Raw genomic sequence first — 15,200 nt, 5'->3', positions numbered from 1 at the left:
TCTGCGAGGTACCTTGTTACTTTTCAAGTCTTTATTTAGACACTGTACTAGTAGATATTGAGTGTCTACTTATTCATATTTTAGACATAATATCATTAACCTTGAGATACTTTGGACTGAAAATCAAACCTAATAATGATAAAATCAGCCGGAAGCTCAAATGTATCCTTTTCTTCATCCATAATTCATGTGACTAGAATGTGCAAAAACAACATCATTATGTGACTTTACCGCGTTTTATTGCCACAGTTTTAGTGCATAACCCGTTCAGCTGTACAGAATTGGTACATCAATCTATTTTATCCAATATTAGGCAGAATAGGCAATTGTCCAGTGAATGTGTAAACAGGGCCGTTTGTAGCATGTAGCCATGTTGTTTCTGGTACGTTCCTGGTCGTCTGCTGTTGACCGGAAGTAGTAGCAAGTAGGGTCCCGGATGTTGACATCTGAGTGGGTTTAAGAGTGTCTGAGATCCAGTCGATGACAATAGTTTCCAGCAGTGACAGAGGAACTGGCCCAGCTGACAGAATAACCTCGTGGAAATCACGGATGTCAAACTTGGAGCCTGGACAGAGGTCAAGTGAAAAGAAATGAGTAAGAGAAAACCGTATCAACAATTCTGCAGATGTTCGCGGTTTTCAAGTAAGAGAGAAGACACTATAACTGTTTCGAGTCAGAAGTGACAGGTTCCGCGCAGCAACCACGACGCCTTCTGTTTCACCAAGTCTGTTACAATTAACATTATTCCTAAAATGTTCAGTGCTGTTAGCAAACTTATAGCAGAAAACGACAAAAGGTCATTCATCAACGCATCCAAAAGAATACTTCGAAAATAGCTGCATTCTGTAACCGGTTTCAGATAGGTATCACACACATGCCCGCGGCTTGGGAGATATATTTACATCGCAAACACTGTAAGTAAAACCGGGAACAACAACGCATTGTTCCTCGAAGACGATGCATTAGTACAGTTTTAGTTGGAAGGAAATTATGCATGTTTTTAAACACCTTGAATACAATTGAGTTCAAAATTGAAATTAAACCGGTCCAGTAGACAGTACACCTCTATTTCGTAAATCGATCGCACGAGATTGGTATTTAATTTACCTGTCTCTAAATTGGATTCTCTGACTAAGCAAGAATACACGGGGATATTTTCTAGTAGTCGTATTTAGAACAAGGCCTATGAAAGCATGGTTAATCACAAGGAATGTCCATATTTGGCTTTGTATATACTTCAAGATAGAACTGAAATAGAACGTTTCAAAACTGAAACACATTAAGTTATCACATTGCTCACCTAAGGCGTTCTCGGCTGCTTCTCTCAGAGAATGGATCTTCAGTTCTCCTATCTTGTATGCGCATGCCTGGCCTGGCCACGTGATGTAGCGGTCGATCTCGTTCGCGAGATTTCCTCCACTCAAAGCCGAGTACTGTTTGAAGAAGTTAACAGCACGATCCCTAGTCCACCTGGAACAGACCAACTTTACCCTTCAAGGAAATCAGGAGATTCATTGTCCTTTCTTGACGCACGAAATGCATATTATGCACTTGCAGTCTGTCACACAGTCCCTAAACCACATTATTTTCCCAACTGCCTCGCCCTACCTGTTGTGGGCCCTAACTAAAGCAAGTTCACAGATTTCTCCAGGTTCTGAATCTCTGATCTCCCATGGGCTCCTTTTTCAATTTATAATAGGTTTGTTTGTTACTATCAAAATTATATCTATTCAGAGACTCAGCATTAATCTAATGTAACTGGCATATTAACACGTTTCAATTTTCAGTTATATATTTTCTTATTGTACATTAATCACAGTGTAGATTTGTGTTTATAGAAGATACAAAATATGCACAGATTAAGTATTTCATATCACTCTCTTGGCCTTTACTTTTATTTGGGTGTAATGTCTGGCAGTGTCTTACCCCATAAAATGTATCCCTGTATCAACCACCAGTCTGCAAGCCCGGAACATTTCGTTGACATATCGGCCCATACTGAAAACAAAGAACTATGTACATCGTCATCATCATCATCATCATCATCATCATCATCATCATCATCATCATCATTGTCGCCGTTGTCCTTGTCTTCCTTGCATCAAATTCATGCACCAGACACAAATGACTATCTTATATCTGCTCGGATATACCCGAAGCAGCAGTGAGGTGATCGTTCCTTATCTCATAAACTGAATCTCCATAATACCCACAGTTCATAATCGTCGACGTATAGACCAAGCTCCTCTCCAAGAGATTCGGCATATAACGCCCAACCCTGGAATATAGAAACGAATCAGTTACAATTGACTATAAATAATAGTCAGAGTCATGTATTGGTATTGAAAGATGCGAGTATATGATTTCCACATTTAAAAATGTAATACCTCGATATATGCCGTATATGCGGGGAAGGAGAAAGGCGCGCTATATCCGTGGCCACCCATATCTTCCTTCCTGAAGTCAGGCAAGTCTGATGTCTGTTGCCTGGTGATCTGGAAGTGAATATACGCAATGGTGACATGTATAAAGAAATTGTGACGGCGATTAAAGCCTACTTGTCATGGTTGTCCATTTGTCAACCATGGCGAGCCCTGATTACTGGAACCTTGTGTTCTTGTCGCGCCTAATAGATGAAGAAAACAGACTCGGTGAGGAGGTGGTTTCTAACACGAAGCCGGTATATAGCTTAATATTCTATAAATAAATAAATAAATCAATAAATCAATAAATCAATAAATCAATAAATAAATAAATAAATAAATTGCATACATTTCCCACGCACAATAAATGGGAGACAGTACCTGAAGATGGTGGCCTGGTACCGCTTCATGAAGGGCATATCCAACCATTGTGTAGCTGTCGCTGAAACATCATCTTGAAAATAAATGACATAATTACCCTCGAAGAACTTCATTATGTTCATCCTTCATTTCCATTTGCTTTAGCCTGACTCTTGTGCTTGCATTTGCTTGAATTCTAAATGTTTTCTTTTGAGATTGTGACAGCTACATATTGTTTTTATTTATCTTTTTATTTCCGTGAGTGCCTGACATGCCTCCAGGAAAGGCCACTGTTATATACAATACCAGTTATTGTGAGTATTATTATTCAAGGGTCGACAATCGTTTGGAGAATCCTTACAAAGACACGATCTTGTGGACTCGAGCAATTATATCTCGGAATACTCACGTTTCGTTGGGCCTGAAGACATTGGCCTGGAACTCAGCCTCTCTGGACCCGTCAGAGGACCCGGGCATGTACTGGGCCGGCGAGCCGTCTGTAGCCATCTTGGTGACTCTGCGACAACACACGACACGCGTTACACATCATGATACAAACGTGATGCCCTGCTTTATTTCAATGAATGGGAAGATTTGGAAAAGAACAGCTCGTAACGGGTTTTTTTTTCTAGATATAGTCACTTTCGTCAGGAGCTGTAATTTTGACTGAGAATCACCGTACCGATTTGATCTTTGCTCATAACTTCAGTCATCTGTTTGCCCCGTCATGCGTTATGTACGTGTTATCTATAAGGGGCGGTTGATTAGCCTAGTGGATAAAGCGCTCGCTCAACACGAAGAAGACCCCGGTTCGATTACACACATTCGTAAAAAGTGTGAAGCCCATTTTTTTTATGTTCCCTGCAGTGATATTGCTGGAATATTGCTAAAAGTGGCGTAAAACTGAAACTCACTCATTCACTCACTCACTCACTCACTCAGGATACACCATTTACAACTCTGGAACAACACACGTCACGTATCAACATGATGCAGACTTAATTTCCTACTTTCATTCAGTGAAGGAAAGGAGTAGAAAAAGAGTATTTGGATTCCGTTTAAGATCGTGTGATCAGTCTTTGTTTGATATTTCGACTGAATATCGATCTGGCCGTTGATCGTTGATTATACTTTTAGACTCGGTTTGCCTAGTACTAAACTATTCACTTGTAGTAGCAAGCATACAACATTCTCACTTTAAACTGCAAGGCGGCGCTCTTGAACTGATTTACAAGGAACTGTTTTCTACTTTCGGGACGATTTACTACATACCTGACTTTGTGAGTTGGTATGTTCTTGAACATCTTGGGTAAAGCGGGATAGAATCTGTTGTAGATAAGGTCCTGGTATCTGGCAATGATCTCGTCCTGTAAAGGATATACGATTTAGTCAGAAACATAGACGCAGTTTGTTCTGAAATCTAATTGCAATAGGGTTTTTGTTGCAAAGCTTGTGGGAAGAGGGATTCAGTTGCGAATTGTGGGCGTTAGACCGTCTTCATTTAGATTAATCGGTGATCGGTGAACGTTACTAAGGACGCTCAGTTGTAAAAAGTTGTCTTTAGTATCCGATTATGTCAGTCTGGTCCCCGGGGTCCGTCGCGCCTGCGCCTGATAGTGTCTGAGCGTTAGCGCAGCGGATCACGGGAACCAGGCTGCCGATGGTGTGAGGTACAACACATACCGTAGGATGCCACCCAACACCCCTCTGTTTATTACATTCTTACGTCTCGTTATGTACATGTACTTTGTATTGGGAACTCACAGTTGTCAGTAGTCAGTACGCCCGCCATAACAGCTCTTAGAGACAACAACCTAAGCAGTAATGCTGCCGGTAAAGCGGAGGGAAGGACTGGCCTATCGCAAGTGGTTGTGGGATACGTACAGCTGTTTTGAAATGAAATCGGGGCTCTTTACTCAACATGGAGAAATATTCGTGGATGGTACCATTAAAGTTCTGCCTCTGCATTATCTGGAAAACAGTGAAAACAAATTAATATGTATCAATTCCAATCTAAATGTCGCAGTAATTGCGAGGGTATGTAAGTATGAAAAACACATTGCTTGTTTAGGGGATTTTATCGAAAATCACGAAAAAGTAGGGTATGATGACTGATCACACACCTCTCTCATCGTCTTGCTGATCCGTGCAACTTCATCCAAGCCTATCTGATGGACCCGTCCAGGAGGGGTGTCAACTGTGATGTGCCACTTCAACACTTGAGCATAGTAGTTTCCCCCTTGGTTGAGTCCACCCACGCCGTACGTACCTCTAGCATGGGGGATGTACTCCTGCAAGAGACCACCCTTCCTTGTTTACAGAATAGTGAACAGTATCATACAGACACTACATAACTAGAATATTCGCGTTTCTTTGCGAACATTGGGCAAGGTCGTTAGGGTAGGTTAGGGAACAAGGAAAGTCAATCGGTAATCCAACGACACATGTGTACAATCCGTTACCTGTTGCTTTTGATCTATATGTCAGAAGAACCGCCGTCCGGTCACAGCAATCTGTGCTGGTCGTGTACGACTGATTGAGTGGTCAGACTGCGTGAATTTGTCGATTTCATGTCATCTTATCCCCATTTTATAGATGGATGCTCGGTATGACCATCACTGGGCTGTCTGGTCTAGAATCAACTACTACAAACTGTCTTTATATATACTATGGGGAAAGCGGAAATACATAGCTGAAAACATACCTCATTTTCCTAGAAATATCAAGGCGTTACGAAACTGAAAATACTCTGCAAAACTGCAAACCTAACAGCCAAAACAACTACGATGCCCTCATCAAGTACATTGCTATCATGATACTAGTTCTTCTTTATTCTTTTAAACAACAATAAATATAAACATTGGTTTATACTTTCACTTACTTAAGAGCGTTTAGTTTAGCTGTTTTATTTCTATTCCTTTCGTTTAACATCAAACAAATAATATTCCCACACTCATTGGTATAAAATCCATTCCTTAAAACATTCGAACTATTAATGCAAATCACCTTTAGAATGAAATCCTTCAGCTGTCTCAGTGCCCGGATGTATTGCTGTGATACATTCAAAGCCCGAGCTCTCAAATCTGTCCTAGAAGCGAGAAAAGTCAGTAAATATGTGTCAGTCAGAAACATGGAAACACCTAAACTCGCTGACAAGACCGTATTGATTCAGTTGAGGAAGTACATGTACCTACTTTTCAATGTGAGTAAGGTTCAGTTTGTTGATATCGGTTTTAAATGGTCTGTAGAAGATAAACTGGCTCGGGTCGTCCTTGATCATGGCATCTATTTCTCCAGGAATCCGGTCCTGAAACCAGAAGTGCAATCCACTGAGCTTGAAACCAAAGTTACACGAAACAAAAAAGATGGCAGTGTTTCGAGTTCAAGCGGTTCATCAGTTCATCATGGCATGAGGGGGGTGGGGGGTGGGGCATCTGTGGCCAGAGAACAAGATCGGTTATCATCCGAGGAAATCTGAATACCCGGCGATACAGAGATGAAGTGTTGATACCTTTGTGCCAAGAGGAGTCATTTTTGCAACACAGCAACGCAAGGCCTCACACAGCCAGAATTGTTCGAGGATGCCTGCACAGTGTTAACGTCAAAGCATTGCCTTGTTCAGGGCTCTCCAAACATGAACCCCGTTGAATATCTCTCGAATCATCTTGATCGTCAGCTGAAACGGTGTGAACGACTTCCAGCGAACCGACAGGAACTTGAACTGACTCTCATGGACGTACGGAACCGGATCTCCCACGGACGCTGAGGAGGAGACGTGTGTATGCGCGTATGGATGCTCAGGGTGGTCACACTTGCTACTGACGATGCATCCCCTACTCCTATCTCAATATGTGCCTCTTTATGCACTTTTTGAATCAACTCTGATTTGTATAATTATAATAGTAACAACTGGACTCTTTCTTCATCAACTGTGACAAATACAAGACAAGACAAGGATTACAATGAAAGTTCAGTCAAATTATTGGGAAATGATTTGTCCGTAAAATAAATATCATAATATTCAAACACGTCTTTGTTTCTATTTTTTGGTCAAGTCAAGTCGGTGACAACTTTCCCGGTGACAACTTTATATACAAGCTTATATATACCTACCATAGACACTGCGTTGCTCGTTCTTCCTAATCGTATAGCCTCCCTCATCAGGCTGATTTTGTCCGACAACTTGAAACAAATATAACAGAATCAGCTTTAACATATAACAAGCATATATGTACATGTTAACCCGATCTAACAGTTAGAATACAACACTTAATAGTGAGGTGGTTTACGCCGGAATATGCTAATAGATCAGCTGTATGGAGTGGGTGAGTGGATATGGTTTTACGCCGCTTTTAGCAATATTCCAGAAACAGCATGACGAGGGACACCAAAAAATGGGCTTCACACATTGTGCCCCTTTAGGGAATCGAACCTGGGTCTTCAATGTGACGAACAAACGTCTTAACCACCAGGCTAGCGTACCGGCCCCTGTATTCGAGGAATGATACTTGTTCGGACGTTTTCCAGTCTAGTGAAAGTCACAATCGAAGAAACACCAAGGATCATGAGGGTAAATCTGGGATTCGAACCCATGACTACCGGATCCTGGATAGGACATGCAACGCAGCAATTGTAGGCCATCACCCGGGTTATCCGGGAACATGAACGAAGCAAGACATTTGTGGAATCAAGTTTACTGTCTGTGGAAATATTAATGTTCAGTAATCACCTATTCACACACACTCACACACACACATCATTAGAGAAACATTTGTAAAGAGCGTCATTACCTGTTGGGGTTCAGCTGCAAGTCGGGAGATGAACTTCTCGTAGTCCTTCTGTGTGGAGAAGGGTGTGATCTGGAGAAGGAATCCGGGGTCGACCTGGTTACCTTCCAGGAAGCTGATCGGGGTTAGAGCGCCATACCTGACAACAGGTTATCATTGGAGGTGCTGACAAAGCATTACCATATATGACAAGAGTTTATCGTTGTGGTTTCAGCAAAGCATTACCATTTATGACAACAGTTAATCGCTCACAAATCCAGACAGACAGTCTGGTCCAATCAGGGATTCGAACCTCCGATCATCAATTTTATGCACGTCTCTTAACGATGGCGCCTTTAACGACCGTGCCCCATGATCTTGTGACCAAGCTTTCCCTTAACGCATTTTTATTAAACGGGTAGTTAACACACTTTTATATTAAAGGGGTAGTTAACGCATTCTTATTAAAGGGGTAATTAACGCATTTGTACTAAAGAGGTAGTTAACACACTTTCATATTAAAGGGGTAGTTCACGCATTTTGTTAAAGGGGTAGTTAATGCATTGTTATTAACGGGGTAGTGGGTAGTTCACGCATTTTGTTAAAGAGGTAGTTAATGCATTGTTATTAAAGGGGTAGTTAACACACTTTTTTATTAAATGGGTAGTTAACGCATTTTTATTAAGGGGTAGTTAACGCATGTTTATTAAAGGGTTAGTTAACACACTTTTACGTAAAAGGAGTAGTTCACGCATTGAAGGAGCAGTTAACTATGCCATTGCCATTTCAGAGACTCAAATCAATTTAATAGCATGCTCTCTGATTCCTCTTATTCGATAACATATTTAAGGAACCGTACGCATGTGTTCAAATCGAGAAAGAGCGATGCAGCCTGTGCTGTTATACTTATGTGAACAGGGGCCGAGCGCAGCGCAGCACGCCGTTTTCAGACTGACGAGCTAGCTTACAAAACAAGAAAGACTGTGAACTACACACTTATCTCGACGGTACACCATCTCGATCTACCATCCTAGGGCAAATCATTGTGATTTACTTCTGTTGGCTTGACTCCACCGGGAATATACTGACCTCAGAGAGGTGTGATTACAGAGGTTGCACCAACATGCATATTTCATGTGGCTAGAGAGACATTAGCGGTACGGCCTAGTACCTCTAGTCTGCGCTTACTCCCAAGACAGTCGCACTCACGCTGGATGCAGCGTGGGAAATTTACTGTTTACTGTCACGTTTTAGAATTGTTCAACCAAGCCCTTGAAGTGATGAGATGAGAGAGAGGGTGCGAGCTAAACGACTGGAATATATTACTGTAATTTATCCTTGTCTTGTTTACGACATTGAATATAGAAATGGGATCAAGAACTGAATTGACGCAAAGGCTTTCGTTGGTGGCAATTTGCTTGCCTTAACTTTAAAAAGAGAGCATCACAAGATGTCTTTTAGTAAACCATATTAAAACAGTGAATGATTGTTAACGTAGCAATATACTGTATTTGGTTGTATCTTGACGTTAAGGCATAATGCTAAGGATACAGTGCCCCCCTCGCCTCCCCGATATCGATATATTGGATATCAATAAATATTTAAACGCCAATGCCCGAGACAAGCAATTCCCATTTATGCACCAGAGTGAGTGAGTGAGTGAGCGAGCTTTGTTTTTAGGCCGCTTTTAGCAACATTCCATGTGTGGGACGCCAGAAATGGACTTCACACATTTGATCAATGAGGGGGATCAAACCCAGAACTTCAGCGTGACGAGGGAACGTTTCACCACTGTCCAAATTTGCGAGGAAAGCTATGAATAGCATTGGTTCAGAGATTTTCCATTGGACGTAAGAGCCAAATTATGGTAAACGTTTTCACTCACATAGGTAACCATCATGATTAGCATCATGGGTTTAGACCTGCGGTGTATATTAACTTACATTCTCCACTGGTAACCCTGCGACATGGTGGTGAGTGTGTCGTTCAGGACGGCGTAGTTGTAGCGTTGTTGTCTGGGCAGAGAGTTGTAGTCGATCTTACTGAGACTCACCAGAAACTCGTCAACCTCCGCCTTAGAAAGAGTAAAATACTCTGTTAGTGAAATTTGCACTGTACGGGGAAATCGTTTAAACCCACATCCGGTTTGTCCATCAACGTCGCCCATCGCACGGTGAGCCCTGGGAAAGCACGCCCTGAATATATTAACTTGCGTCCGGATAAGAAAGGTTTCACACCTTTTTATGTAAGTCAAATCTGAACCGTTGCTATTGATTTTATTTCCAATTTTTATACCAGTCACAAGATGGTTTGTAAATGCCGAATTTACCATCCTGCCCGGTAGACTGAAATGTCGCAATCAAGAACTGAATAACATTGTTCACTTCTACCTTGGTCGGTGTCATGCTCGCCATTTTGAAACATGGAGATAATTTTGTGTCCCAGTGTTAGCAATAGCTCTGGGCCCCGTTTCACAAAACTCTCGTAAGCCTAAGATCTCGTAACTTTTCTCGTAGCATTCGCATCTCCTATGCTACAGTATAGGAGGCACAATGGCTACGAGAAAACTTACGAGATCTTAGGCTTACGAGAGTTTTGTGAAACGGGGCCCTGGAACATTCTAAATATTATTTTTTCGTGATTGAACAATTAACTTATAGTGATGCGCGTCGAGAGATTAGTTACGTTTGCTAGAGTAAACGTATTTACTCACTGATTCGATTATTTTCTTATTTCAGTATCCTTTGAAAAACTCGAAATTTCCAGTATGTTCGGGTTACTTATTTTCTCGTAGTTTCAAACTTTTAAGGTGCGATGAGGTAGCCTAGTGGCGAAGGCGGTCGTGCGTTATGCCGAGGACCCGGGTTTGATTCTCCACACGGGCACTTCAGTGAGAGACGCCCATTCCTGGTGTCCCCCGCCGTGATACTTCTGCAATATTGCTTAAAGTGGCGTAAAACTAAACTCACTGAAGTTTTTTAAAATAAACTGAAATTGAAATTTCGCTGAAGGAAGTATGTATGCAGCCAAAACGTTTTCATCTCTTCTGACCATAACCGCATACGTTTGAACTTTTGTAAAATCACATAAACTCTAAGGGGATATAAATGCATATTGACATCGTTATAAATGAAATCCCGCCATTGAAACTACTCATTTCGACATTAAATTACCTTAAATCGACCGTTTTGACAACAGTGCACAATTCTCTCCAGAGAACACCATCATCCGACACTAAGAGCATTTGACGGCATTCCAACGATTCGGCACATGTTTATTTACGTTGAAAATCAGCAAATTGACAAGCTTGTCACAAATTTTATATACAACTAACTGAAAATCCTTTCTCACGTGACGTCACTGCAGTGCTCTGGCGACAGTGTAACCTGACGACTTTTTGGCGACTAATCGCTCGATATTAATTAACCACGCTTATGTTTAAAGAAAAAATGGTGTGCCGCTTAAGATTAACCACATTCTTTATGTGAATGTTTTTCCGGTATTACACCATTTCAGTCTTCGTCACGACTTGGAAGCGGTAGGCCAACCAAACGGTTAAGGCGTTCAGGCATTCCCTCACGCTACAGTTTCAGTGTGAGTGAATTTAGTTTTACGCCGCACTCAGCAATATTCCAGCTATATGGCGGCGGTCTGTAAATAATCGAGTCTGGACCAGACAATCCATGACCATTGATCTGCGCAATTGGGAACCGATGACATGTGTCAACCAAGTCAGCGAACCTGACCACCCGATCCCGTTAGTCGCCTCTTACATCAAGCATGGGTTGCTGATGATCTATTCTACCCCGGTTCTTCACAAGAACCGGGTTCTGTACTTAACATATGATGGTGTGTCTTTGTACTCCGAGTTGATCTACTGACTGGTTATATTGGTAGAAGACTTCGGTGGCAGGTACAGCACACGCAGATGCAGATGTTGTAGCAGATGTTGTAGCAGATGTATGAGTCATGTAGCGGTGGGCGCTGTGGGGTATGGCATAACTAACAATGTAAGCTCCTGTTGTGGTGATATGATTTGTGGTAGCAGGTGTAGGGTGATAGTGATTCAGCGTGTTGATAGCGATGGAACAAGTTGTGGCTGATGGATGTGGAACTTGTAATGATCATTGATTGCCAGTGTGGTTGAAGTAGTGACTTTGATGGCAGTAGGAGCAGTGTCATCACCCACACCAGACACCCCCCACATACACACCTCTGTCTCTCTCCCTCTCTCTCTCTCTCTCTCTATCTCTCTCTCTCTCTCTCTCTCTCTCTCTCTCTCTCTCTCTCTCTCTCTCTCTCTCTCTCTCTCTCTCTCTCTCTCTCTCTCTCTCTCTCTCTCTCTCTCTCTCTCTCTCTCTCTCTCTGTCTCTCTCTCTCCCTCCCCATGACATGCCATTACAAGTACAAGCAACCGACGTCCTGGACGTCCTGTGGAATCGAGAGATGGAGGTCGAATGACACAAGGACTTGTTATGTATCAAGAGTGGTTGACCGCTTTTGAGTTCATGCTAGCACCAAATACCGGTCAGTTAAAACTTTCTGATTTCTTCACTTCACTTCGTTTGTGGAGTAAATCAAACTTTTGTAAATTTCAGAATGGGCACTATGACAAGATTACCATGTGTATTTATGATCTCGGTGTACCCATATATGGAATTGAACCCTGGCTGACCAAACCTCTTAAACCACTACCCCACCCTACCAGTAGTAGAAATATCTTTGGTAGTTGATATGGTGATGGTAGTTAGTGATTTAGTAGTGGCTCAGGTAGTGTCATTGGTAGTGATAGTAACAGAGTCTATGGTAGTGACTGAAAGTAGCCCTGTCTTTTCAAGTGGTTATTATAGTGGTAGCAGAAGTGTGTTTGGTAGTGTCAAAAGGAGCAGGTGTGACTCAAGGTGTGAGTGAATATAGTTTTACGCCGCTTTTAGCGATATTCCAGCAATATCACCAGAAATGGGCTTACCCATGTGGGGAACTGAACTGAACCCTGGTCTTCGGCGTGACGAGCAAACACTTTAACCACTCGGTTACCTCACCGCACCTAGTGTATTTGGAAGTGTCTTTGGTTGTAATTATTTTAGTACTAGTAGAAGAATCTGTGGTAATGGCTATGGTAGATGTAGTATCAGTGTATTTGGGAGTGGTTACGGAAGAGGAAGTAGAGATGTTACTGGAATACAGTAATGGTTGGAGAAGTGCTCTCGGTAGCTATCGGATAAGTGTCTCTTGTGGCGGCTATGCTAGAGGTACTTGCTGTAACAGAGCTGGTAGTTCTTCTTGTTGTGGCTTGGTTGTGGTTGTGATGTCTTTGGAAGTAACCTCGGTAGTGGTAGCAGTAACAAATGTGACGATAATTGTATTGGTGGAGGGGATGGTAGTGGCGGTGATGGTGATAGAGGGGGTGGTTGTAGGTCATAGATTTAGGCCAGAGTGTTTGGTGACGGAAGAAAGACTTCGTGATTTAATGACTAACCTTCACAAAGTCCATTTCCCCAAATCCAAATTTATCTAACTCATCGTCGTAGTCGTGTACGTTGAGGTAGGTTGCCATCTCCGGGGACTCCTTCAGCCGCCACTGGTAGTACTGATCAAACAGTGTCCCAAGAGATGCGCCACCTGGTGGACAGATAACCAGCATCAATGGCCATGTCTGGTTGTAGCGATCAAGACCGAATAAACGTTTTAAATCAAGAATATGCAAAGAACTACAATAATTTGCAATATGCAATAAACTACAAAGATCTGTTAAAAACCATGTGAGTGAGTGGGTCTGTAAATAATCGAGTCTGGACCAGACCATCCAGTAATCGACTGCATGAGCATCGATCTGCGCAATTGGGAACCAATGACATGTGTCAACCACGTCAGCGAGCCTGACCACCCGATCCCGTTAATCGCCTCTGACGACAAGCATAGTCGCCTTTTGTGGCAAGCATGAGTTGCTGATTTTAAGGCCTTTTCTACCCCGGACCTTCACGGGTGTTGTCCATTACAGTCTCTCGGCATTGTATGATCAATAGAGATGAATTCACTGCCAACAACTTCTTGATCTGTGTGTTAGGTCGCATTTACTAATAAATCATGTAAATGCATGCATGCCACGGAAAATTTGACATGTTACTGTGACAGGTCCTAAGGTCTGCCTCACCTGCGACGACAGCGACGACCACTACGAGGACTGCGACAGACCCCAACATCCTCACAACCTGGAACACAGACAACACTGTGTTGTGTTTCCATAAAACTCAATCTCCACACATGGTTGCAATTCCGCAAAAATAATTAATAATGATGCACTATTATTATCAATAAAACTGTTGAGATAATTACTAGACAAATGTTGATAAGACTGCGCAGTGAAGATACATTCTGTTCAACTATGTTTTCCTTATATATTAATTCAAAATGCAGCTGTCACTCCCTTGTGATTTGTTCCTTCAAGACATATGTAAGTACATGTACTACAGACATAATACGTAAATCCTGAAGCGTAAAAATATTACATTGGTCCTTTTTCTTGTATTCCATTGTTTTGACTGTTTTTAACTGTATTCAGCTGTTTCAAATGTTTTAATGAGTACACATATACCGCCCAACAAAAGAAACGCTACTCTGGCTTCTCAAGTTTTTAAATAGAAGACACAAACATGAACGCTAACTTTTGAGATTTCTTTTTTTTTTCGAAAATTACGTTTGCATCGCTGTTCAGTACATCAAGTCAAATTATCAATACACGGTTATAATTACATTTATACAAAGAATATACAAAATCGCAGGAACTGACCTTTCTCATTTGACCAGCAATACCAATGTGACTCTGATAGCAGAGCGACAGGTGTCCAGCTCTCACAACGTAGTCTGTCCCAGTTGATGCCCAAGCTAAACGTACGTGTATGCGGTAGCTGGTGCGCACAAGATAAGAAAACAGAGGAACAGATCACAGCCTTTTTATGGTGCTCTGTACCACTTTGCATGTTTGAAAGTGACCGGCTTGTGGTTTACACAAGGATGTGTATACACGCCACTCAGAATTTCACATGCATTCGATGATATGCACACATACAATGATTCATGTAGAGCTGATCACTTCCACCATCTGGAACAGCTGCATACTGGGAGTAGCCTTCGAGAGAAATCCGTTCTGGGTTCCAGTCTACCAACTAGCTTAAGAGTTAGATCAGGATTCGAACTAAGGATGTGACTGTCCCCCGAATAAAAGTCCATCCATCAATCCAATTTCAGAGATATGCTCTATTTTCCCTACCATACTCAATCAGAAACGGTTTCTTTCATTGCATGATGAGTGATGTACAATTTGACGTAATACTCCCATCACACCACACTCGTCCACGGGACGTTCTTGAAAAATGTTCGGGTGGGGCTCGACAGTATACGAAGGAACAGGACGTAGAGGCACCTGTTCTCAAGAGCATTATGAACGTGCTCGGTCGGACATGGGACAGAAGCGTGCTCCAGAACGTTGAACACGTTCGACGTTCTACCCGTTCTAAAATGGAACGGAGTGACACCGTTTTGGGTGTGTTGTGCGGACGTCATGCAGTCGAGCACACCACGCCCAGTCGAGCACACCACGTCCATCCCGTTCGCAGACAGGCCTAACTAGACCGCTTTGCGTCCTTAGTTG

The 15,200-nt window shown here is 42.2% G+C and overlaps 1 protein-coding gene across 1 annotated transcript; it reads right to left on the bottom strand.

The window, feature by feature from the left end:
• Positions 1 to 220: 220 nt before the first annotated feature.
• On the bottom strand, positions 221 to 14,681 carry LOC137278228 (uncharacterized). The gene is made up of 18 exons (XM_067810446.1): positions 14,340 to 14,681; positions 13,704 to 13,761; positions 13,029 to 13,171; positions 9,493 to 9,623; positions 7,574 to 7,709; positions 6,897 to 6,965; positions 5,978 to 6,090; positions 5,790 to 5,871; positions 4,907 to 5,074; positions 4,668 to 4,754; positions 4,056 to 4,150; positions 3,193 to 3,300; positions 2,805 to 2,865; positions 2,388 to 2,495; positions 2,214 to 2,278; positions 1,927 to 1,998; positions 1,301 to 1,470; positions 221 to 565 (listed from the first exon to the last, which is right to left on the bottom strand). The coding sequence occupies exons 1-18, from the start codon at positions 14,346 to 14,348 to the stop codon at positions 300 to 302; spliced, it is 1,941 nt and encodes a 646-aa protein (XP_067666547.1). The 5' UTR covers positions 14,349 to 14,681; the 3' UTR covers positions 221 to 299.
• Between the last annotated feature and the right edge of the window lie 519 nt (positions 14,682 to 15,200).

Source organism: Haliotis asinina, chromosome 3 (assembly GCF_037392515.1).
Source record: "Haliotis asinina isolate JCU_RB_2024 chromosome 3, JCU_Hal_asi_v2, whole genome shotgun sequence".
Classification (NCBI taxonomy): domain Eukaryota; kingdom Metazoa; phylum Mollusca; class Gastropoda; order Lepetellida; family Haliotidae; genus Haliotis; species Haliotis asinina.
This window is presented reverse-complemented; position numbering and strand designations above follow the sequence as displayed.

Excerpts from the sequence above, each read along its gene's own strand:
- LOC137278228 (XM_067810446.1), bottom strand. Across the intron at positions 6,966-7,573 it reads TTGCAGCTGAACCCCAACAG|TTGTCGGACAAAATCAGCCT; the intron begins GTAATGACGCTC and ends ATTTGTTTCAAG. Across the intron at positions 4,151-4,667 it reads GATTTCATTTCAAAACAGCT|GACGAGATCATTGCCAGATA; the intron begins GTACGTATCCCA and ends TATCCTTTACAG.